The sequence below is a fragment of the Eubalaena glacialis genome, chromosome 14, assembly GCF_028564815.1.
Source record: "Eubalaena glacialis isolate mEubGla1 chromosome 14, mEubGla1.1.hap2.+ XY, whole genome shotgun sequence".
Classification (NCBI taxonomy): Eukaryota; Metazoa; Chordata; class Mammalia; order Artiodactyla; family Balaenidae; genus Eubalaena; species Eubalaena glacialis.
In genome coordinates this window covers 80,268,610-80,295,597 of record NC_083729.1, presented here as the reverse complement: position 1 = coordinate 80,295,597, position 26,988 = coordinate 80,268,610, and the positions used below count along the sequence as shown (strand labels likewise).

The window sequence follows — 26,988 nt, the reverse complement described above, 5'->3', positions numbered from 1 at the left end:
AGCTATTATAAATATGTTGAGGGATTTAGAGGAAAACATAACGAACATATGTTTCAAAGGAAAACATGAACATAATGAAGAGGTAAATAGAAGATATTGAAAAGAACAAAGTAGAACTTACATGAAAGATCTAGAATGAAGTGAAGTAAAATGAAAGCTTCACTGAATGGGTTGAACAAGCAGATTATACACTACAGAAAACAAAATCAGTGAAATCAAAGATAGTAATACAAACTATCCAAACTGCAGTACTGAGAGAAAAAAGTAAAAAAAAAAAAAGTCAAATGATCCAACATGTAATTTGAGTCTCAGAAGGAAAAGAGTCCAGAAAGGATCACATGATATAATAGCTGATGAAAACTGTAAACCCACAGATCCAAGGAACTCCAATTTCAAACAGGATAAACACAAAGAAAACCTTGCCAGGATGTATCATAATCAAATTACTGAAAGGTAACAATAAAGAGATAAAACAGTCTGAGGAAAGGGTAATGATTAAAATTTTATTATCAGAAACAATACGAACCAAAACATCTTTGATATGATAAAAGAAAAATCCCCACATTATTCTAGAATTCTGTGTCCAATGAAAACAGCATTCAAAGGTGAAGTAAAGATACTTGTATACAAAAGCCAAGAGAATTTGTTGCCAGTAGGTGTACAGTACGAGAAATGTTAAAGGAGGTTGTAAGCTGAAGGAAAATCATACCAGATACAAATTTGGATTTACCCAGAGGAATGAAGCATGCTGGAAATTATAAGTATGTAAATAAATATAATGTTTTTCTCTTTTAAAAGTTTCTTTTTAATAATTATTGACTGTTTAAAGTAAAAATAATAATGTGGGGCATAAAACATGTAGAGCTAAGCAGTATGACAATAATAGCACAAACAGTTGATTAATGTCATCTTTAGAAACCACATAAATTCAGTTAGTGTCTCACAAACCTTGTTTATTCCTGTTTTGTGCTTTGCTTATTGTATACCTTCTCACATCCATAGCTCACTTATCTGGTTAAATGATCTTCAAGCTCTGTCTTTCTCCTCATGTTTCCTGTTATTTCTCATTCATAGCAATTTATTAGTTAACTAACTAACTAACATGATACCAGAAAAATAATAGTTGGTTTTGGAGTCCTCACACTACCAGATTTAAACCATCACTGCTATCAATTAGCCACCTGTCCCTATTAAAATTCTTTGAATCTAACAGAACTGTACTGACAATTAAATCTGTGAATGTATGTAAAATGTTTAGGACAGTACTTGGCATATAGTAGACAATTTACTACATTGATGGTGTTACCAAAAAAGGAGGGTGGGGGTTACTTTAGACAAAGTATAACTTTGAAATAATGTGATTGCTTTAAATGTTACTTGCATATGAAGGTTTACCACTGAAACACTTTCAAAGTCTTTCATTTGGTTTTTTTGTGTTTTTGTTTGTTTTTTTTCTTTAGATTACACAGCTTTATTTAGTCTTTGATTTGAATTTTATTTTATTTCTTTATTTTTATACAGCAGGTTCTTATTAGTTATCTATTTTATACATATTAGTGTATATGTCAATCCCAATCTCCCAATTCATCACACCACCACCCCACCCCCCACTTTCCCCTCTTGGTGTCCATACGTTTGTTCTCTACATCTGTGTCTCTATTTCTGCCTTACAAACCGGTTCATCTGTACCATTTTTCTAGATTCCACATATATGTGTTAATATACGATATTTGTTTTTCTCTTTCTTACTTACTTCACTCTATGACAGTCTCTAGGTCCATCCACATCTCTAGAAATGACCCAGTTTCATTCCTTCTTATGGCTGAGTAATATTCCATTGTGTATATGTACCACATCTTCTTTATCCATTCGTCTGTCAGTGGACATTTAGGTTGCTTCCATGACCTGGCTATTGTAAATAGTGCTGCAGTGAACATTGGGGTGCATGTGTCTTTTTGAATTACAGTTTTCTGTGGGTATATGCCCAGTAGTGGGATTGCTGGGTCATATGGTAATTCTATTTTTAGGTTTTTAAGGAACCTCCATACTGTTCTCCATAGTGGCTGTATCAATTTACATTCCCACCAACAGTGCAAGAGGGTTCCCTTTTCTCCACACCCTCTCCAGCACTTGTTGTTTGTAGATTTTCTGATGATGCCCATTCTAACTGGTGTGAGGTGATACCTCATTGTAGTTTTGATTTGCATTTCTCTAGTAATTAGTGATGTTGAGCAGCTTTTCATGTGCCTCTTGACCATCTGTGTGTCTTCTTTGGAGAAATGTCTATTTAGGTCTTCCACCCATTTTAGAATTGGGTTGTTTGTTTTTCTCATATTGAGCTGAGTGAGCTGTTTATATATTTTGGAGATTGATCCTTTGTCCATTGATTCGTTTGCAAATATTTTCTCCCATTCTGAGGGTTGTCTTTTCATCTTTTATATGGTTTCCTTTGCTGTGCAAAAAGCTTTGAAGTTTCATTAGGTCCCACTTGTTTATTTTTGTTTTTATTTCCATTACTCTGGGAGGTGGGTCAAAAAAGATCTTGCTGTGATTTATGTCAAAGAGTGTTCTTCCTTTGTTTTCCGCTAAGAGTTTTATACTGTCCGGTTTTACATTTAGGTCTTTAATCTATTTTGAGTTTATTTTTCTGTGTGGTGTTAGGGAATGTTCTAATTTCATTCTTTTACATGGAGCTGTCCAGTTTTCACAGCCCCACTTATTGAAGAGACTGTCTTTTCTCCATTGTATATCCTTGCCTCCTTTGTCATAGATTAGTTGACCATAGGTGTGTGGGTTTATCTCTGGACTTTCTATCCTGTTCCATTGATCTATATTTCTGGTTTTGTGCCAGTACCATATTGTCTTGATTACTGTAGCTTTGTAGTATAGTCTGAAGTCAGGGAGTCTGATTCCTCCAGGTCTGTTTTTTTCCCTCAAGATTGCTTTGGCTATTGGGGGTCTTTTGTGTCTCCATACAAATTTTAAGATTTTTTGTTCAAATTCTGTAAAAAATGCCATTGCTAATTTGATAGGGATTGCATTGACTCTGTAGATTGCTTTGAGTAATATAGTCATTTTCACCATATTGATTCTTCCAATCCAAGAACATGGTATATCTCTCCATCTGTTGGTATCATCTTTAATTTCTTTCATCAGTGTCTTATAGTTTTCTGCATACAAGTCTTTTGTCTCCCTAGGTAGGTTTATTCCTAGGTATTTTATTCTTTTTGTTGCAGTGGTAAATGTGAGTGTTTCCTTAATTTCTCTTTTGGATCTTTCATTGTTAGTGTATAGGAATGCAAGAGATTTCTGTGCATTAATTTTGTATCCTGCAACTTTACCAAATTCATTGATTAGCTCTAGTAGTTTTCTGGTGGCATCTTTAGGATGCTGTATGTATAGTGTCCTGTCATCTGCAGGCAGTGACAGTTTTACTTCTTCTTTTTCAATTTGTATACCTTTTATTTCTTTTTCTTCTCTGATTGCCATGGCTAGGATCTCCAAAGCTATGTTGAATAATAGTGACGAGAGTGGACATCCTTGTCTTGTTCCTGATCTTAGAGGAAATACTTTTAGTTTTTTACCATTGAGAATGATGTTGCTGTGGGTTTGTCATATATGGCCTTTGTTATGTTGAGGTAGGTTCCCTCTATGCCCACTCTCTGGAGAGTTTTTTTCATAAATGGGGTTGAATTTTGTCAAAAGCTTTTTCTGCATCTATTGAGATGACCGTATGGTTTTTATTCTTCAGTTTGTTAATAAGGTGTATCACATTGATTGATTTGTGCATATTGAAGAATCCTTGCATCCCTGGGATAAATCCCAGTTGATCATGGTGTATGATCCTTTTAATGTGTTGTTGGATTCTGTTTGCTAGTATTTTGTTGAGGATTTTTGCATCTATATTCATCAGTGATATTGGTCTGTAATTTCCTCTTTTTGTAGTGTCTTTGTCTGGTTTTGGTATCAGGGTGATGGTAGCCTCGTAGAATGAGTTTGGGAGTGTTTCTTCCTCTGCAATTTTTTTAGAAGAGTTTGAGAAGGATGGGTGTTAGCTCTTCTCTAAATGTTTGATAGCATTTACCTGGGAAGCCATCTGATCCTGGAATTTTCTTTGTTGGAAGATTTTTAATCACAGTTTCAATTTCATTACTTGTGATTAGTCAGTTCATATTTTCTATTTCTTCGTGGTTCAGTCTTGGAAGGTTATACATTTCTAAGAATTTGTCCATTTCTTCCAGGTTGTCCACTTTATTGGCAAGAGTTGCTTGTAGTAGTCTCTTATGCTTTGTATTTCTGCAGTGTCCGTTGTAACTTCTCCTTTTTCATTTCTAATTTTATTGATTTGAGTCCTCTCCCTCTTTTTCTTGATGAGTGTGGCTAAAGGTTTATCAATTTTGTTTATCTTTTCAAAGAACCAGCTTTTAGTTTTCTTGATCTTTGCTATTGTTTTCTTTGTTTCTATTCCATTTATTTCTGCTCTGATCTTGATTTCTTTCCTTCTACTAACTTTGGGGAATTTTTGTTCTTCTTTCTCTAGTTCCTTTAGGTGTAAGGTTAGATTGTTTATTTGAGATTTTTCTTGTTTCTTTTTTTTTTTTTTTTTTAGAAATTTCATGTAATGTCTGAAACATTTATATTAACATATTTCCATACAAATAACCCAATGAAAGTTTAGTATTAGTTGTTTTGTTTGTTTTTTTATACTGCAGGTTCTTATTAGTCATCAATTTTATACACATCAGTGTATACATGTCAATCCCAATCGCCCAATTCAGCACACCACCATCCCCACCCCACCACAGTTTTCCCCCCTTGGTGTCCATATGTCTGTTCTCTACATCTGTGTCTCAACTTCTGCCCTGCAAACCGGCTCATCTGTACCATTTTTCTAGGTTCCAATTACATGCGTTAATATACGATATTTGTTTTTCTCTTTCTGACTTACTTCACTCTGTATGACAGTCTCTAGATCCATCCACGTCTCAACAAATGACTCAATTTTGTTCCTTTTTATGGCGGAGTAATATTCCATTGTATATATGTACCACAACTTCTTTATCCATTCATCTGTCAATGGGCATCTAGGTTGCTTCCATGTCCTGGCTATTGTAAATAGTGCTGCAGTGAACATTGGGGTGCATGTATCTTTTTGAATTATCGTTTTCTCTGGGTATATGCCCAGTAGTGGGATTGCTGGATCATATGGTAAATCTATTTTTAGTTTTTTAAGGAACCGCCATGCTGTTCTCCATAGTGGCTGTATCAATTTACATTCCCACCAACAGTGGAAGAGGGTGCCCTTTTCTCCACACCCTCTCCAGCACTTGTTGTTTGTAGATGTTCTTATGATGCCCATTCTAACTGGTGTGAGGTGATACCTCATTGTAGTTTTGATTTGCATTTCTCTAATAATTAGTGATGTTGAGCATCTTTTCATGTGCTTCTTGGCCATCTGTATGTCTTCTTTGGAGAATGTCTATTTAGGTCTTCTGCCCATTTTTGGATTGGGTTGTTTGTTTCTTTAATATTGAGCTGAGTGAGCTGTTTATATATTTTGGAGATTATTCCTTTGTCCGTTGATTCATTTGCAAATATTTTCTCCCATTCTGAGGGTTGTCTTTTTGTCTTGTTTATGGTTTCCTTTGCTGTGCAAAAGCTTTGAAGTTTCATTAGGTCCCATTTGTTTATTTTTGTTTTTATTTCCATTACTCTAGGAGGTGGATCAAAAAAGATCTTGCTGTGATTTATGTCAAAGAGTGTTCTTCCTACGTTTTCCTGTAAGAGTTTTATAGTGTCCAGTCTTACATTTAGGTCTCTAATCCATTTTGAGTTTATTTTTGTGTATGGTGTTAGGGAGTGTTCTAATTTCATTCTTTTACATGTAGCTGTCCAGTTTTCCCAGCACCACTTATTGAAGAGACTGTCTTTTCTCCATTGTATATTTTTGCCTCCTTTGTCATAGATTAGTTGACCGTAGCTGTGTGGGTTTATCTCTGGGCTTTCTATCTTGTTCCACTGATCTATGTTTCTGTTTTTGTGCCAGTACCATATTGTCTTGATTACTGTAGCTTTGTAGTATAGTCTGAAGTCAGGGAGTCTGATTCCTCCAGGTCTGTTTTTTTCCCTCAAGACTGCTTTGACTATTGGGGGTCTTTTGTGTCTCCATACAAGTTTTAAGATGATTTGTTCTAGTTCCGTAAGAAAATGACATTGGTAATTTGATATAGATTGCATTGAATCTGTAGATTGCTTTGAGTAATATAGTCATTTTCACAATATTGATTCTTCCAATCCAAGAACATGGTATATCTCTCCATCTGTTGGTATCATCTTTAATTTCTTTCATCAGTGTCTTATAGTTTTCTGCATACAGGTCTTTTGTTTCCCTAGGTAGGTTTATTCCTAGGTATTTTATTCTTTTTGTTGCAGTGGTAAATGGGAGTGTTTCCATAATTTCTCTTTCAGATATTTCATCATTAGTGTATAGGAATGCAAGAGATTTCTGTGCATTAATTTTGTATCCTGCAACTTTACCAAATTCATTGATTAGCTCTAGTAGTTTTCTGGTGGCATTTTTAGGATTCTCTATATATAGTATCATGTCATCTGCAAACAGTGACAGTTTTACTTCTTCTTTTTCAATTTGTATTCCTTTTATTTCTTTTTCTTCTCTGATTGCCGTGGCTAGGACTTCCAAAACTATGTTGAATAATAGTGGTGAGAGTGGACATCCTTGTCTCGTTCCTGATTTTAGTAGAAATGCTTTCAGTTTTTCACCATTGAGAATGATGTTTGCTGTGGGTTTCTCATATGTGGCCTTTATTATGTTGAAGTAGGTTCTCTCTATGCCCACTTTCTGGAGAGATTTTGTCATAAATGGGTGTTGAATTTTTGTCAAAAGCTTTTTCTGCATCTATTGAGATGATCATATGGTTTTTCTTCTTCAGTTTGTTAATATGGTGTATCACATTGATTGATTTGCGTATATTGAAGAATCCTTGCATCCCTGGGATAAATCCCACTTGATCATGCTGTATGATCCTTTTAATGTGTTGTTGGATTCTGTTTGCTAGAATTTTGTTGAGGATTTTTGCATCTATATTCATCAGTGATATTGGTCTTTAATTTTCTGTTTTTGTAGTATCTTTGTCTGGTTTTGGTATCAGGGTGATGGTGGCCTCATAGAATGAATTTGGGAGTTTTCCTTCCTCTGCAATTTTTTGGAAGAGTTTGAGAAGGATAGGTATTAGCTCTTCTCTAAATGTTTGATAGAATTCACCTGTGAAGCCATCTGGTCCTGGACTTTTGTTTGTTGGAAGATTTTTAATCACAGTTTCAATTTCATTACTTGTGATTGGTCTGTTCATATTTTCTGTTTCTTCCTGGTTCAGTCTTGGAAGGTTATACCTTCCTAAGAATTTGTCCATTTCTTCCAGGTTGTCCATTTTATTGGCATAGAGTTGCTTGTAGTAGTCTCTTAGGATGCTTTGTATTTCTGCGGTGTCTGTTGTAACTTCTCCTTTTTCATTTCTAATTTTATTGATTTGAGTCCTCTCCTTCTTTTTCTTGATGAGTCTGGTTAATGGCTTATCAATTTTGTTTATCTTCTCAAAGAACCAGCTTTTAGTTGTATTGATCTTTGCTATTGTTTTCTTTCTTTGTATTTCATTTATTTCCGTTCTGATCTTTATGATTTCTTTCCTTCTGCTAACTTTGGGTTTTGTTTGTTCTTCTTTCTCTAGTTCCTTTAGGTGTAAGGTTAGATTGTTTACTTGAGATTTTTCTTGGTTCTTTAGGTAGGCTTGTATATCTATAAACTTCCCTCTTAGAACTGCTTTTGCTGCATCCCATAGGTTTTGGATCGTCGTGTTTTCATTGTCATTTGTCTTTAGGTATTTTTTGATTTCCTCTTTGATTTCTGCAGTGATCTCTTGGTTATTTAGTAACGTATTGTTTAGCCTCCATGTGTTTGTGTGTTTTACGTTTTTTTCCCTGCAATTTATTTCTAATCTCATAGCGTTGTGGTCAGAAACACATGCTGTTTTCGGATGGAATGTCCTATAAATATCAATTAAATCTATTTGGTCTGTTATGTCATTTAAAGCTTTTGTTTCCTTATTTTTCTGTCTGGATGATCTGTCCATTGGTGTAAGTGAGGTGTTAAAGTCCCCCACTATTATTGTGTTACTTTCGATTCCCTCTTATAGCTGTTAGCATTTGCCTTGTGTATTGAGGTGCTCCTATGTTGGGTGCATATATATTTATGATTGTTGTATCTTCTTCTTGGATTGATCCCTTGATCATTATGTAGTGTCCTTCCTTGTCTCTTGTAACATTCTTTATTTTAAATTCTGTTTTATCTGATATGAGTATTGCTATTCCAGCTTTCTTTTGATTCCATTTGCATGGAATATCTTTTTCCATCCCATTTGCATGGATATCTTTTTCCATCACTTTCAGTCTGTGTGTTCCCCTAGTTCTGAAGTGGGTCTCTTGTAGACAGCATATACATGGGTCTTGTTTTTGTATCCATTCAGCGAGCCTGTGTCTTTTGGTTGGAGCATTTAATCCATTCACGTTTAAGGTAATTATCGATATATATGTTCCTGTTACCATATTCTTAATTGTTTTGGGTTTGTTTCTGTAGGTGCTCTTCTTCTCTTGTGTTTCCTACTTAGAGAAGTTCCTTTAGCATTTGTTGTAGAGCTGGTTTGGTGGTGCTGAATTCTCTTAACTTTTGCTTGTCTGTAAAGCTTTTGATTTCTCCATCAAATCTGAATGAGATCCTTGCCGGGTAGAGTAATCTTGGTTGTAGGTTCTTCCCTTTGATCACTTTAAATATATCATGCCACTCCCTTCTGGCTTGTAGAGTTTCTGCTGAGAAATCAGCTGTTAACCTTATGGGAGTTCCCTCGTATGTTATTTGTCATTTTTCCCTTGTTGCTTTCAATAATTTTTCTTTGTCTTTAATTTTTGTCAGTTTGACTACCATGTGTCTTGGCATGTTTCTCCTTGGGTTTTTCCTGCCTGGGACTCTCTGCGCTTCCTGGACTTGGGTGGCTATTTCCTTTCCCATATTAGGGAAGTTTTCGACTATAATCTCCAGATATTTTCTTGGGTGCTTTCTCTCTCTCTTCTTCTGGGTCCCCTATAATGCGAATGTTCATGCATTTGATGTTGTCCCAGAAGTCTCTTAGGCTGTCTTCACTTCTTTTCATTCTTGTTTCTTTATTCTGTTCCGTGGCAGTGATTTCCACCATTCTGTCTTCCAGGTCACTTATCTGTTCTTCTGCCTCAGTTATTCTGCTATTGATTCTTTGTAGTGTACTTTTCATTTCAGTTATTGTATTCATCTCTGTTTGTTTGTTCTTTAATTCTTCTAGGTCTTTGTTAAACATTTCTTGCATCTTCTCAGTCCTTGCCCCCATTCTTTTTACGAGGTCCTGGGTCATCTTCACTATCATTATTCTTAATTCTTTTTCTGGGAGGTTGCCTATCTCCACTTCATTTAGTTGTTTTTCTATGGTTTTATCTTGTTCCTCCATCTGAGATATAGTCCTCTGTGTTTTCATTTTGTCTGTCTTTCTGTGATTGTGGTTTTTGTTCTGTGGGCTGCAGGATTGTAGCTCTTCTTTCTTCTGCTGTCTGCCCTCTGGTGGATGAGGCTATCTAAGAGGCTTGTGCAAGCTTCCTGATGGGAGGGACTGGTGGTGGGTAGAGCTGGGTGTTGATCTGGTGGGCAGAGCTCAGTAAAACTTTAATCTGCTTGTCTGCTGTTGGGTGGGGCTGAGTTCCCTCCCTGTTGGTTGTTTGGCCTGATGCAGCCCAACACTGGAGCCTACAGCTCTTTGGTAAGGCTAATGGCAGACTCCGTGACGGCTTACGCAATGGAGTACTTCCCAGAACTTCTGCTGCCAGTGTCCTTGTCCCTGTGGTGAGCCACAGCCGCCCCCCGCCTCTGCAGGAGACCCTCTGACACTAGCAGGTAGGTCTGGTTCAGTCTCCTATGGGGTCACTGCTCCTTCCCCCTGGGTCCTGGTGTGCACACTACTTTGTGTGTGCCCTCCAACAGTGGAGTCTCTGTTTCCCCCAGTCCTGTCAAAGTCATGCAATCAAATCCCTCTAGCCTTCAAAGTCTGATTCTCTGGGAATTCCTCCTCCCATTGCCGGACCCCCAGGTTGGGAAGCCTGACGTGGGGCTCAGAACCTTCACTCCAGTGGGTGGACTTCTGTGGTATAAGTGTTCTCCAGTTTGTGAGTCACCCACCCAGCGGTTATGGGATTTGATTTTTTTGTGATTGTGCCCCGCCTACCGTCTCATTGCAGCTTCTCCTTTATCTTTGGATGTGGGGTATCTTTTTTGGTGAGTTCCAGTGTCTTCCTGTTGATGATTTTTTAGCAGTTGTGATTCTGGTGCTCTCGCAAGAGGGAGTGAGCACATGTCCTTCTACTCCGCCATCTTTTTTATTTATTTAGACTGTGCTGGGTTTCACCGCTGCGTGTGGGCTTCTCATTGCGGTGGCCTCCCCCGCTGTGGAGCACCAGCCCCAGTTGCACGGGCCTCAGCAGCTGTGGCACGCGGGCTTCAGCAGCCGTGGCACGCGGTCTCCAGAGCGTACTCTGCCATCTTGAACCAATCCTCATTTGGTTTTATATTAGCAGTCAAGGTGACTGCTATATTAAAGAATATATTAGTGAAAAAAAAGAGTACCTGCAAGACTGTTCTATGCTCTTAGAAGTCAGGATATTGGTTTCCCTTGTTGGGGCATGGTGAATTAGTAGGGACATAAAAGGACTTCATGTTATGTTGGTAATATTTTGTTTCTTCATGTGGTCCCTAGTTACATGGGTGTGTTTAATTTGTGACAGTTTGTGTGGCTTTATGGTTATGTGTGTGATATACGTATGTACGTATGATATACTTCAGTAAAACATTTAAAGAAAAACAATAGTAACTTAAAGTATAACTACAAGTAGTTCTTATCTTCTTATGGAGGACTCAAGGTAGTCCACATTTTTAGCTTTCAGCCAAATGTGACACATTTAGAGCACTCATGATAGGCAATACTGGAGTGAATTTAGAACATTCATTTTGCCCCTTTCCTCAAATGAACATAGTTAGCTTGCGTTTTTACCCCCATGACTATAAAGGTAATAATACACACACTGATGCAGAAAAGTATAAATAAGAAAGTTAAAATCACTCTGAAATCCTACCACCCAGAGATAACAGCCACAAACATTTTGGTGATCATCCTTTCAGATACATTTCTGTCTGTATTTGTACTTACATATAAATACTTGTTTATAAATGAATCATAGTAGTCTTGCCGCCATTTTATTTATTACATTAAAATATACATAACAGAAGTTGACCATTTAAGAAAAATTTTATTGAAATATAGTTGATTTACAATGTTGTGTTAATTTCTGCTGTACAGCAAAGTGATTCAGTTATGTAGATATTCTTTTTCATATTCCTTTTCATTATGGTTTATCACAGGATATTGAATATAGTCTTCTGTGCTATACAGTAGAACCTTGTTGTTTATCCATTCTTTATATAATGGTTTGCATCTGCTAATCCCTAACTCCCAATCCTTCCCTCCCCCCACCCTCCTGGCAACCACAGGTGTGTTCTCTATGTCTGTGAGTCTGTTTCTGTTTCGTAGATATGTTCATTTGTGTCATATTTCACATTCTACATATAAGTGATATCACATGTATATAAATTGATCATTTAAACCATTTTAAAATACACAGTTCATTGACATTAAGTACGTTTACATTGCTGTGCAGCCATCACCACTATCCATCTCCTGAATTTTTCCTTCATCTCATATTGAAACTCTGTACCCATTAAACAGTAACTCTCCATTTTTCCTTCTCCACATCCCCTGGTAACCACCATTCTGCTTTCTGTCTCTATGTATAATTAGACTGTTCCAGGTACCTCGTATAAGTGTAATCACAGAGTATTTGTCCCATTGTGTCTGGCTTATTTTACTTACCATAATGTTTTCATGACTCATTCATATTATAGCATGTATCAGAATTTCCTTCTTTTTATAAGACTGAATAACATTCCATTGTATGTATATATATCATTTTGTTTATCTATTCATCTATCACTAGAAATTTGGGTTATTTCTACCTTTTGCTATTGTGAATAATGCTGTTATGAACATGAGTATACAAATATCTGTTCAAGCCCCTCCTTTCAGTCCTTCTGTGTATATACCCAAAAGTGGAATTGCTAGGTCAAGTGATAATTCTTTATTTAATTTTTGAGGAGCCACCATAGTGTTTGCCACAGCACTGCACTGTTTTACTTTGCTAACATCAAGGGCTAAGACATTCAAAAGCAACCGCACTTACAGGGGAATATAGGTGGTCACTGTGCATGCCCAGGGAAATACACAGGCTCTGAAAAGACCTGAGAAGGCTAACTTTACACCTCGGGATGATCTCCAGTACAGAGACACCATCCAGCAATAAAACAAAACAAAACAACCATATCAAACCCTGGGGAAGTGGGAGAATCTGGTTTCCAAAGTTATCATCTTAAAAAGTTTAAATGTCCAGTTTTCAGCAGTAACAACAACAAGATCACAAGGCATACAAAGAAACAGGAAAGTATGGCCCATTGAAAGGAAAAGAAATGAATAGAAAATGTCCCTGAAAAAGACCAGGTGACAGATTTACTAAATAAAGACTTTAAAACAGCGATCTTAAAAATATGCAAAGAACTAAAGAAAGATGTGAACAAAGTCAAGAAAATGATGTATAAACAAAATGGAAGTATCAGTAAAGAGATAGAAAACGTGAAAAGAAGCCAAAAAGAAATTCTGCAGCTGAAAAGTATAACTGAAATTTTAAAAATTGCTAGAGTTATTCAGAAGCCGATTTGAGCAGGCAGAAGAATTAGTGAACTTGAAAATAATACAGTTGAAATGTTCAAGTCTGAGGAACAGAAGGAAAAAAATTTGAAGCAAACAGAGCCTAAGGGACCTGTTGGACAGCATCAATTGGAGCAACATACACGTTGTGGGAGTCCCAGAAGGAAAGGAAAGAGAGAAGGGGGAAGAGAGATTATTTGAAGAAATAAAGACAAAAACTTAACAAATTTCATAAAAAACATGAATATAATCATCCAAGAAAGTCCACACACTCTAACGTAGAATAAACTCAGAGACCCGTGCCAAGGCACATTATAATCGAACTATAGAAAGACAAAGAGAGAATGTTTAAAGCAGGAAGAAATGACCTGCCACATACAAGGGATCCTGAATAAGATTTTCAGCAGATTTCTCATCAGAAATGTTGAGGGCCAGAAGACAGTGGGTTGATATATTCAAATGCTGAAAGAAGATACCTATACACCAAGAATCCTATACCCAGCAAAACAAAGGAGAAAAATTGACATTCCCACTTAAACAAAAGCTATGGGAGTTTGTTACCACTAGACCTGCCTGGGAAGAAATGCTAAAGGGTGTCTGTACTTCAGGTTGAAATTAAAGGACAGTAGACAGTAACTGGAAACCATATGAAAAAATAAATACCTCCATTAAAGGTAAATACATGGACAATTATAAAAGGTAATATTCTTGTAACTTCATTTTTTGTTTTCACATGATTTAGGAGGCATGTGCATTTTTTAAAAATTAGGCTATATTTTTGAACACATTAGTGCAGAAAGATGTGCTTTTGTGACATCAGAAGCTGTATGGGGATGGGGACAGAGCTGTATAGAAGTAAAGTTTTTACATACTATTAAAGTTAAGCTCATATAAATTCAAATTAGTGTTATAACTTTAGGATATTAAGTGCATTCACCATGGTAATCACAAAGAAGGTAGATATAAATTATACACTAAAGCAAATGAAAAGGAACTTGAAGTTTCACCATAAGAAAAGAAACAGGGCTTCCCTGGTGGCGCAGTGGTTGAGAATCTGCCTGCCAATGCAGGGGACACAGGTTCGAGCCCTGATCTGGGAAGATCCCACATGCCGCAGAGCAATTAGGCCCGTGAGCCACAACTGCTGAGCCTGTGCGTCTGGAGCTTGTGCTCCTCAACAAGAGAGGCCGCAACAGTGAGAGGCCCGCGCACTGCGATGAAGAGTGGCCCCCCGCTCGCCGCAACTAGAGAAAGCCCTCGCACAGAAACGAAGACCCAACACAGCCAAAATAAATAAATAAATAAATAGCGTTCCCTTTAAAAAAAAAAAAAAGAAAAGAAACAGATAAACACAAAAGAAGACATTAATGCAGGAAATGAAGGACGAAAAAGCTGTAAGACCTACAGAAAAAAATTGCAACATGGCAGAATTAAGCCCCTCCTCATCAGTAATTAAATGTAAATGAATTAAACTCTCCAGTTAAAAGACAGAGTTTGGCAGAATGGGGGCAAAATGACCCTAATGTATACTAAGATACAAATAGGTTGAAAGTGAAAGGAAGGAAAAAGATATTCCATGGAAATAGTAACCAAAAGAGTGGAGATTGCTGTATTGATATAACACAAAATAAACTTAAAATTAGAAAAGATTCCAAGAGTCAAAGAAGGACGTTATATGTTAATACAAGTTTTAATACAGTAAGATGTAATCTATGCACCTAATAATAGATGGTCAAAATATATGAAGGGAAGTAGATCTATAACAATAGTTGAAGATTTTAATAACCCATTCCCAAAATTGGATATAACAACCAGACAGAAGATAAATAAAGATAAAAGAGGACTCGAACAACACTATAATGAACTAATAGACATATACAGAATACTAATAGACATATACAGAATAGACATATGCAGAATACTCAATGCAGCAACAACAGAATACACATTCTTAAGTGCACATGGTACATTCTCCAGGATAGACCACATGTTGGGCCAAAAACCAAGTCTCAATCAGTTTAAAAAAAATAAGAAGGAAAATTAGAAAATACTTAGAGATGAGTGAAAACCACAGCACTATATTTCAAAACTTTTGGGATGCAGCAAAAGCTCAGAGGGAAATTATAGCTATAAAGATGCTTTACATTAAAAAAGAAGAAAGATATCAATCAACAACCTAACTTTACAACTTACAGAATTAGAAAAAAGAAAAAACTCAACCTAAAGCTAACAAAAAGAAGGAAATAAGAAAGATTACATCAGAGAAAAAGAAATAAAGACTAGAAAAGCAGGAGAGAAAAATCAAAGAAACTTAAAGTGAGTTCTTCAAAAAAGCAACAAAACTGATAAACCTTTAGCTAGATTGATGGTGGCAGGGAGGAGGAGGGAGAGGGAGAGGGAATCAAATTCCTAAAATCAGAAATGACAGTTGGAGCACTACTATGATTCTACAGAAATAAAAAATGTAAGTACTATGAACAATTGTACACTAAAAAAATTGGATAATTTAGATGAAATGGACAAATTCATAGAACTACAAAATCTACCAATACTGAAACACCAATAGAAAATCTGAATAGACTTATAACTCTTGGGATTAAATTAGTAATCAAAAATCTCTCCCAACAAAGAAAAGTCCTAGACCTGATGTATTCACTGGTGATTTCTACTAAACATCTAAAGAACTAACACCAATCTTTCTCATACTTCTTCAGAAAATTGAAGAAAAGGGAACACTATCTAACTTGTTCTCTAAGGACAGCATTTCCCATAGCAAAGCCAGACAAAGACACTACGGGAAGAGAAAACTACAGACCAATACTCCTTATGAACACTGATGCAGAAGTCCTCAACAAAATACAAGCAAACAGGATTCAAAAGGATTATACATTGTAAAGCAATTATACTCCAATAAAGATGTCTAAAAAAAAAAAAAAAGATTATACACCATGACCAACTGGGATTTATTCCTGGAATGCAAGAATGGTTCACCTATGAAAATCAATCAATGTAATACACCACATCAACAAAATAAAAAAAACCAAACTATTCCAAAAATTTGAATAGGAAGGAACACTTCCATACTCATTCTATGAGGCCAGCATCACCCTGATATCAAAACCAGACAAAGATATCACACACAAAATAGAAAAGTACAGGCCAATATCACTGATGAACATAGATGCAAAAATTCTTAACAAAATATTAGCAAACAAATTCAACAGTACATATAAAAGGATCATACTCCATGATCAAGTGGCATTTATCCAAGGATGGAAGGATGGTTCAGTTTATGCAAATTAGACATTGTGATATACCACATTAATAAACTGAAGAATAAAAATCATACAATCATCTCAATAGATACAGAAAAAGCTTCTGACAAAATTCAACATCTGTTTATGATAAAAACTCTCAACAAAGTGAGAAAAGAGGGAGCATCACTCAACATAATAAAGGCCATCTATGACAAACCTATAGCCAACATCATACTCAAGGTTGAAAAGCTGAAAGCATTTCCTCTAAGATCAGGAACAAGACAAAGATGCCCACTCTTGCCCTGTTTATTTAACATAGCATTGGAAGTCCTAGCCATGCAGTCAGACCAGAAAAAGAAATAAAAGGAATCCAAATTAGAAACGAAGAAGTAAAACTGTTACTATTTGAAGATGACATGATACTATGTGTAGAAAATCCTGAAGATGCCACCAAATAACTATTAGAAATAATAAATGAATTCAGTAAAGTTGTAGGATACAAAATTAATGCAGAGAAATCTGTTGTGTTTCTTACACTAACAACAAACTGTCAGAAAGAGAAATTAAGAAAACAGTTCCATTTACAATTGCATCAGAAAGAATAGAATACCTAGGAGTAAATCTAACCAAGGAGGTAAAAAACTTGTACTCAGAAAACTGTAAGACACTGATGAAATAAACTGAAGATGACAGAAACAAATGGAAAGATATACCATGCTCATGGATTTGAAGAATTAATGTTATTAAAATAGCCATACTACTCAAAGCCATCTATAGATTCATTTCGGTACGTAGCAGAATTTCAGTGGCATTTTTCACTGAACAAATAATTCTAAAATTTATATGGAAACACAGAAGACCTCAAATAGGCAATAAAACTGATTTTAAAATGGGCAGAGAACCTGAATAGTAGGCATTTTTCCAAAGAAGACATACAGATGGCCAACAGACACAAGAAAAGATGCTCAGCATCACTAATCATCAGGGAAATGCAAATCAAAACCAGAGTGAGATACCATCTCACACCTGTGAGAATGGCTATTATTAAAAAGACAACAAACAAGTGTTGGATTAGGATGTGGAGAATAGGGAGCGCTTGTGCAGTATTGGTGGGAATGTAAATTGGTGCAACAACTGCAGAAAACAGCATGGAGGTTCTTCAAAAAATTAGAACTACCATATAATCCAGCAGTTATACTTCTAGGTATTTTTCCAAAGAAAACAAAAACACTAATTTGAAAAGATATATTCACTCCTATGATTATTGCAGCATTACTCACAGTAGCCAAGATATGGAAGCAACCTAAGTGCCCCTGATAGATGAATGGATAAAGATGTGTGTGTATATACATATATAAGCTAGAATACTACTCAACCATAAAAAGGAATGAAATCTTGTTTGTGACAACCTGGATGGACCTAGAGGGTATTATGCTAAGTGAAATTAAGACAGAAAGAAAATACCATATGATTTCACTTGTACTTGGAATCTAAAAAACAAAACAAATGAACAAACATAGCAAAACAGAAACCGTTATTGATACAGAGAACGAACGGGTGGTTGCCAGAGGGGAGGGGCGCAGGTAAATGAGTGAAATAGGTGAGGGGGATTGAGAGGTACAGACTTCCAGTTACAAAATAAATGAGTCACAGGGGTGAAATGTACAGAGTGGGGAATATAGTCAATAATAATATAGTATCACTATATGATGACGGATGGTAACTAGACTTATTGTGGTGATCATTTTGTAATATACAGAAATACCAAATCACTGTGCTGTACACCAGGAACTATCATAGTGATGTAGGTCAATTATAGTTCAAAAAACCACAAACAAACTCATAGAAAAAGAGATCAGATTTGTGGTCACCAGAGTTGGGGTTTGGGGAGAGTGAGAATTGGATGAAGGTGGTCAAAAGGTACAAACTTGCAGTATAAGATAAATAAGTACTAGGGATGTAATGTATGACAGGATGAATATAATGAACACTGCTGACTAGGTTATATTTGAAAGCTGTTAAGAGAGTAAATCCTGAGTTCTCATCACAAGGAAGAAATATTTTTTCTGTGTTTTATTTTCTATCTATATGATGATGGATGTTAACTTACTGTGATCATCATTTCATGATGTATGTCAGTAAGTCATCATGCTGTGTACCTTAAACTTATACAGTGCTGTATGTCAGTTATATCTCAATAAAACTGTAAGGAAAAAAACTTTCTACAAAACTGTCTAAATAAAACCAGTATGCTACTGGCATGAAGACAGTCATAAAGACCAGTGAAATAGAATAGAGAGCCCAGAAATCAACCCTCACGTATATGGTCAAATATATGTGAGGACCATTCAGTGAGGAAAAGACAGCCTTCTCGACAAATGGTGCTATGTAAACCGGATTTCCACATGCAAAAGAATGAGTTTGGACCCTTACTAAAACCATATATGGAAATTAATTAAAAATGCATCAGAGACCTAAATGTAAAAGCTAAAACTAGAAAACTCCTAGAAGAAAATAGGGCCATAGCTTCATGACATTGGGTTTGGCAATGATTTCTTGGATATGACCCGAAAGCCACAGGCAACAAAAAAGTATAACAGACCACATAGACTTCATGAAAATTTAAAAGTTTGTGAATCAAAAGGCACAGTAAAAAGAGAAAACAGTAAAAGGGCAACCCATAGATTGGGAGAAAATATTGGCAGAATATACATAGAACTGACCTCGTAAAACTCAACTTAAAACAGCCCTCTTCAGGCACTTTCCTGGTGGTCCAGTGGTTAAGATTGCACACTCCCAATAATGGGGGCCCGGGTTCGATCCCTGGTCAGGGAACTAGATCCCACATGCCGCAACTAAAAGATCCTGCATGGCACAACTAAAAGATGCCACATGCTGCAACTAAAGACCCCACGTGCTGCAACTAAAGATCCTGCACACCACAACGAAGATCCTGTGTGCCACAACTAAGACCTGGTGCATCCAAATAAATACTAAAAAAAAAAAAAGCCCTATTCAAAAATGGACAAAGGACTTGAACAGACTTTCAAGTCTATAGAATATTTTTTGAAGAAAACATACCAGTGGTCAGTAAGCACATGAAAAGATGCTCAACATCACTAATCATTAGGGAAATATAAATCAAAATCAGGATGTGCTACCACCTTATACCCATTAGGATGGCTGCTATCAATCAAAACAAAACATAAAGTAACATGTTGGCAAAGGATGTGGAGAAGTTAGAACCATTGATCACCGCTGGCAGGAATGTAAAATGGTGCAGCAGCTGTGGAAAACAGATAGCTGTTCCTCAAAAGGTTAAAAATAGAATTACCATGTGATCCAGAAATTCCAGTTTCGAGTATTGCTGTGGGCCGAAGGTTTGTGTCCTTCCCAAATTCATGTGTTGAAGCCCTAATCTCCAATGTGATAGCATTTGGTGGGGGGCAGGGGGTGCTTTTAGCAAGTAATTAGGCCATGAAGGTGGAGCCCTCATGAACGAGATTAGTGCTGTTACCAGAAGAGACACAAGACAAATAATATCTGCCCTCCATGTGAGAGGACACAGCAAAAAGGCATCCATCTGCAAACCAGGAAAAGGGGGCTTCCATCAGGAACTGAATTTGCCAGCACCTTGATCTTGGACTTCCCAGCTTCCAGAACTGTGAAATAGATTTCTGTTGTTTAAGCCACCTAATCTATGGTATTTTTATTATAGCAGCCTGACTAATCTAATACAGATATTGGTACCAAGAAACTGTAACAAACACATAAAATGTGGAAGTAGCTTTGGAACTAGGTTAATGGGTAGAGGCTAGAAGAATTTCGAGCTGCATACTAGCAAAACCCTAGTTTGCCAGGAGTGGACCTTTAAAGGTGATTCTGGTGAGGGCTTAAGGGAAAAAAACAGAGAGCTGGAGAGAAAGCCTCCATCTTCTTAGAGAACACATAAATAACCATGTACATAATGTTAGTAGAAGTATGGATGGTAAAGGCCGTTCTGATGAGATCTCAAACGGAAATGAGAAACATGTTATTGGACAGTGGCGAAAAGGCAATTCTTGATAAAGTGGCAAAGAACTTGGCTGAAGTGTGTTCAGGGTCTACTGTTTTGTGGAAATTAGAACTTGCAAGCAATGAAATTGTGTGTTTAGCTGAGGAGATTTCTAAGCAAAATATAGGAGGAGTGGCATGGTTCTTCCTGACTACTTATAGTAAAATGCGAGGAGAGAGAAATGAAGAAGGAATTGTTAAGCAAAGTGGAACAAGAACTTAGAAATTTGGAATCATCTCTGTCCATATTGCAAAACTGAGAAAGCTGGTTCGGAAGACACCAAGTGTATGGCTGACCTATCTGACTGACCATTTGATAAGGAGATTAGTATGGGTGTGACCTATGGATTTTATCAGCTACTCCAGAGAGATCACTGCCAGTCTGAACTGATGGAGATGGATCCAGGTCAGAATAAAGGAAGGCTGTCTGACTTAGATTTTACAGGACAAGACAGTAAAACTTAGGCTTTTAACTTGCACTTTTCTTCAGGGAAAGGAAAGAATGTCCCCAAATCTGATTCAGACATCATCAGGGCCACTACCTCAGTTCCTATATATGCTAGGCTGCCTCCAACCAAAGACCCCTTACCTGACAGAGCCTCAGCTTGGGTGGGGCCCCCGCAGAAAGCTGCAGCAAGGTGGTACCCCACCAGCCATGGTGGTGACATTGCCACCCTTGTGGGTCTGAAAGTCAGAATATCAAACCAGAGAGGTTTATTCTTATTTTTCTTGTTTGTTTGTTTGCTTGTTTTTTATTGGAGTATAGTTGATTTACAGTGTTGTGTTAGTTTCTGCTGTACAGCAAAGTGAATCAGTTATACATATACATATGTACACTCTTTTTTTATAGATTCTTTTCCCATATAGTCCATTACAGAGTATTGCGTAGAGTTACCTGTGCTATACAGCAGGTTCTTATTAGTTATCTATTTTATATATAGTAGTGTGTATATGTCCATCCCAATCTCCCAATTTATCCTCCCTTCCCCACCCCGCCCCGCCATCCCCTGGTAACCATAAGTTTGTTTTCTACCTCTGTGACTCTACTCACAGTGGATTATTCTTGAGTCTTAAGAGCTCATGGAGTTTGCCTTGCTAGGTTTTGGACTTGCTTGAGACCTATCACCCCTTCCTTCTTTCCTGTTTTTTTCTTTTGGAGTAAGAATGACTATTCTATGCCTGTCACAGATTCATAGCTGGAGAAGAATTTTGCCTCAGGTTGTATCATACCTCAGGTCCCACCCATATCTGATTTAGAGAATATTTAGATGAGACTTTGGACTTAAACATTAAAGTTGATGCTGGAATGAGTTAAGACTTTTGAGGCTGTTGGGATGGAATGAATGCATTTTGTATATGAGAAGGACATAAATTGTGGCAGGGGTAGGCAGAGGCAGAATGCTATAGACAGAATGTTTGTGTGCCCCTAAATTTCATACATCGAAGCCCTAATCCCAATGTGGTGGTATTTGGAGGTGGGGCCTTTGGGAGGTAATTAGGTCATGAGGGTGTAGCCCTTATGAATGGTATTAGTGCCCTTATAAGAGGAGAGACAAGAGGTGAACTCTCTGCCCTGTGAAGATACAGCAAGAAGGCATTCACCTGCAAACCAGGAAGTAGGTTCTCACTAGGAACCCTGATCTTGGACTTCCCAGCTTCCAGAACTATGAGAAATAAATTCATATTTTTTAAGCCATGCGGTCTATGGTAATATAAGTATATACACAAATGATTTGAAAGCAGGGTCTCAAAAAGATACTTGTACACTCATGTTCATAGCAGCATTATTCACGATAGCTAAAGGTTGTGAAAGCAACCCAAGTGTCTGTCGATAGCTGAATGGATAAACAAAATTTGGTATATATATGCAATGGAATATTCGGCCTTTAAAAAGCAGGGTGTCTGATACATGGTCCAACATGGCTGAACCTTGAAGACTTTATGCTAAGTTAAATAAGCCAGTCACACACACACACAAAAATACTGTAGGATTCCTCTTACATAAGGTACCTAGAGTAGTCAAATTCATAAAGACAGGAAATGGAATGGTATTTGCCAGGGGCTGGTGGGAGGAGGGAATAGGGAGTTATTATTTAAAGCCTTTGAGTTTCAGTGTTGAAAGCCGTAAAGAGTTCTGGAGACGGATGGTGGTGATGGTTCACAACAATATGAATGTACTTAATACCACTGAACTGTGTACTTAAAAATGGTTAGGATGGTAAATTTGATGTTATGTATATTTTACCAGAATTGGAAAAAATCTCTACTAATCATAAAGCACGTAACATAGACATATCTTACCTCTAGTTGATACCGATGTGATACTTTTAGTATGTTCAGGCTTTCCTTTAGTTGTAGGTTTTTATAAATCATTAATAAATGTACTGAGATTGTACTCCTGTAATTGTGGGAATACTACTTATTGATTATGAGAGCAAGCTGTGGAATTCATTTACAGTATTCTTTTTTTTTTTTTTTGGCCACACCATGCGGCTTGCAGGATCTGAGTTCCCCAACCAGGGATTGAACCCAGGGCCATGGCAGTGAAGCACTGAGTCCAACCACTGGACCACCAGGGAATTCCCTGCATTTACAGTATTTTTAAAGTTCCTTAGTACCAGTACCAACAGGTATTAGAATGGGCTTGCAAAAGCAGTTTTGAAATTTTGTCTAGTATAATAGGATTTACTTTTCTGTTTACTCTTATATTACTTTAATGTTGTTTCCAGAAATAGTGTATACCAACCACATTAATTATTCTTATTTAGTTTATATTCTCCTATCTGTTTTCCTGTTTAATAGATACATTTATATCACAGTAAGAACAGATTTCATTGCCAATAACTCTCCTGGTTTACCCTTAATTTTTTGATGTTCTGTCTTATGTTCTAAATTTAGATATCCAAAGAGAAGAAGAAAAAGTGAAACGATCTGTGAAAGATGCTGCCAAGAAGGGTCAGAAGGATGTCTGTGTGGTTCTGGCCAAGGAGATGATCAGGTCAAGGAAGACCGTGAGCAAGCTGTATGCATCCAAAGCACACATGAACTCCGTGCTCATGGGGATGAAGAACCAGCTGGGTAAGACAGCAGTACCTTACAGCCACATCATTAGCTGATGCTCTTGCCGTTATTATAACACTGGTTTCCTTGAATAGGAAGGACAGTCTTAGCATTGGCTTTTATTTTTTACATTGTCTTAATTGGGGTGTTATACAAAAGCAAAATATACTTACTACTCTGATTTTTATTTTATTGTTACTCATTTTCTTTTGCCAGTGTTGTTGAAATAATGGGAAAATCTCCATCTAAATGTACTTTGTTTAGAATTTAGACTGTATTTCCTCATGTGAAAAGTGTTGTAAAGTGACCTGAGGGTTGAGTCATAGGCATAAGAAGTGCGCCCACACCTTAGAGGGAGGATGAAGGAAAGAGTTTCTTCTGCCCTAGGCCCAGAGTTGCCGCAGGCAGGATTTTAAATAGTCTAAGTTTGTCTTTGGCTTTTACTCACCTCCTTTTCTGCCTCATCTCTGACTCTCAACCTAATGCTTTCTTACATTTTAGGAACCTGCAGGCCCTGTATTGGGTATTCAGCATACATGTGAACTATCAATTTAATTTTTTTTTATTTTTAAATGATATATTTTAAGTAAGTTGCTAGAAGGCTATACAAAAAGCTAATAGTGGTTACATCTGTGGAGCTAGAACAAAGAAATGAGAGTAGAGAAAGAACATTAACTTTTCATTTAACCTGCCCTTGCATTGTTCTACTATGAACATCTGCTATTTTCATAATATAGTTTTTAATACCTTAAAAAACAAACTAAATTAATCAATTGGATTTAGTTGCTAATGAGAATTTATCTTATCCCTCAGGTAGGCTGGGGCAGAAAAGTTGAAACACATTTATATCAAGGGAAGTCCAAGGTGGATCAATGAGTTGACCAGACACAGCTTAACAGAGCCTCAGTTAGGACCCAGGACTTCACTGGGGACCCAAGGCGGGGAGTCCTTTCTAACTTCTCCTTGCTTCAGAGAAAATAAATATTCTATAAAGATACGTCTCATCATCTTTGAATATTTCTAGATCCTTACACTAAAATGAAGAGGCCTGGGATGAAAGATCATGTGGAGAGGCCCAGACCAGCAAATAACTGTCCAGTCACGTCACTGTTGCTGAGAACCAATACAATTTGACATTTTTGTTATATTTGCCTCAGTTTTTTTAAAATTAATTTTTATTAGAGTATAATTGCTTTACAATGTTGTGTTAGTTTCTTGCTGTACAGCAAAGTGAATCAGTCATACCTATACATATATCCACTGTTTTTTAGATTTCCTTCCCATTTAGGTCACCACACCACAGCATTGAGTAGAGTCCCCTGTGCTATACAGTAGGTTCACATTAGTTATCTATTTTATACATAGTATCAAGATTGTATATATGTCAATCCCAATCTCCCAATTCATCCCACCCCCCCTTCCCCCCGCCTCAGTTTTTATATTGTAAAAGAAAGCAGTATTACTAAAGTTGAAGCTTCTTTAATACACCTTCGCAGTTCCATTCCCTTCTCTTTCAGCCTCCTCAGAGGTAACCACTATCATGAATATTAAAATTTGTATAAATGGTATTATACTATGTGTACCATTCTGCATCTTTTTTTTCCCATTTATCATTGTCCTGTTGAAATATACCCATAAATATAATGATAAATATATTTTGATAAGATGATAAATATATTTTGATAAATATATTGATATAATGATAAATATAGTTTGATATGATAAATAAATATGTTTTTAACTCCTGGGTGGTATTACATCCTGTGAATGTATCACATTTCATTTTTCTCTTCCCTGTTGATGGACATTTAGGCTGTTTTCAATTTTTGCTATTACTAACAGTGCTGCTGTGAATGTCTTTTCACTTTTACACATGTGTTTCTTTAGGACAGTTATATACTCAGAAGTAGAATTGCTGGGTTAAAAATAGCTGGGTTTAAATTTTGCTAGAATTGCAAAATTGTTCTCCAAAGAGACAAATTTGTATTCCCACCAGCAGCGGATAAGAGTTCTTTTTTCCATACCTTTCCACCAACCTTTGTCAGACTTTTTAATTTTTGAGAAATGTTATAACATTTCCCTGGGAACTAGTGGGCTTGACCAGTCTCTTCTGTTCACCTTTTCTTCCTGTGTACTGATTCCAAAATATCTTTTCAAGGAGTTATAGCTCACAAATATTCATTAATCTACATGAAAAATATCTCTTCTCCTATAGCATGTACTTTCAGTAATGAACATAACTGTAAACATAAACAACATATGTCAAGAGCCTGTTATCCTTTAAATATACATCCATAATAATATATTATGTTGTTTCAAATATATATTATATTGTGGCTTTATCACACCTGAAAAGTAAAATATCTGCTATTTGATACTTGTATGTTAAAATACTCTAGGGCTCTGTTCTAGATCCTCTGCTCTTTTCCATCTTTCCTCTCTCCCCATAGGTGATCTCATCTAACCTCGTGCCTTTAAATGCCATTGATTTCCAAATCTTTATCTTCAGGCCTGACTTTATCAGTGTATAGTTGGCATCTCCACTCATATCTTAATGGATACGTCAAAATGAATACGCCCATCCAAGAATCTTGGCTGGTCTTACTTCATCTGTATCCCCGCCTTCTCCCTATATTTTCCCCTGAAAATCCAAGACATCATATAATTTCATCTGCAGATATTTCGACATGGGTTTCTAAAAAGCAAGGGTTCTATTCCTTCTGTTCCTTGGTCCTTCAGTTCTTGGGTATGTCGATGTGTTCATTTCATTTCCACTATATTTTCTATTTCTTTCTGAAAGGAAAAGATTTTAGTGAGTTGTTAGAAAACATTTTAGTCAGTTGTTAGATTTCCCAGACTGATCCTTTAATTTTTTTATCTTTCCTGTTTTCAGTTTGGAAATAATCATAGTACGTGCCTCATAGGATAGTTGTGAGACTTAATTCAGTGCCTGGCACATGGTAACTGCTGTATATGTAGGTTCTAAATGTTATTGTCATTATCATCATCAATTTCTCTTTGTGTTCTACTTTCTGAGAAATTTGCTCAACTTTATTTTCTGTTTCTTCTCTTGAATTCTTTATTTTAGCTGTCTTAATTTTAATTTTCAGGAAAGAGTTCTCTGATCTTTTTTAAAAAAATCATCTTGTTCTTATTTCATGAATATAATTTGTTCTTTATTATTGATAGTCTTTTTTTTAATATACATTCTTATTTATATTCCTTTCCATTATGGTTTATCTCGGGATGTTGAATATAGTTCCCTGTGCTCTACAGTAGGACCTTGTTGTCCATCCATTCTGTATGTAGTAGTTTGCATCTAATAACCCCGAACTCCCAGTGCATTTCTCCCCCATCCCCTTGATAATCTTTTTTTTTCCTTTGCTATTTTATTTATTTATTTATTTATTTATTTTGCTATCTTATTTATTTTTAACATCTTTATTGGAGTATAATTGCTTTACAATGGTGTGTTAGTTTCTGCTTTATAACAAAGTGAATCAGTTATACATATACATATATCCCCATATCTCTTCCCTCTTGCATCTCCCTCCCTCCCACCAACCGTATCCCACCCCTCTAGGTGGTCACAAAGCACCGAGCTGATCTCCCTGTGCTATGCGGCTTCTTCCCACTAGCTATCTATTTTACGTTTGGTAGTGTATATAGGTCCATGCCACTCTCTCACTTTGTCCCAGCTTACCCTTCCCCCTCCC

General features: G+C 36.6%; 1 protein-coding gene across 2 annotated transcripts in view; it reads left to right on the top strand.

The window, feature by feature from the left end:
* The window catches only part of LOC133104858 (E3 ubiquitin-protein ligase RNF103), a 115,132-nt gene that overhangs the window by 71,264 nt on the left and 16,880 nt on the right, over positions 1–26,988 (top strand). For both annotated transcript variants that reach the window (XM_061210718.1, XM_061210717.1), the window contains one exon: positions 23,111–23,290. In XM_061210718.1, coding sequence (XP_061066701.1) covers positions 23,111–23,290 — 180 coding nt within the window. The remainder of the gene's footprint in view (positions 1–23,110; positions 23,291–26,988) is intronic.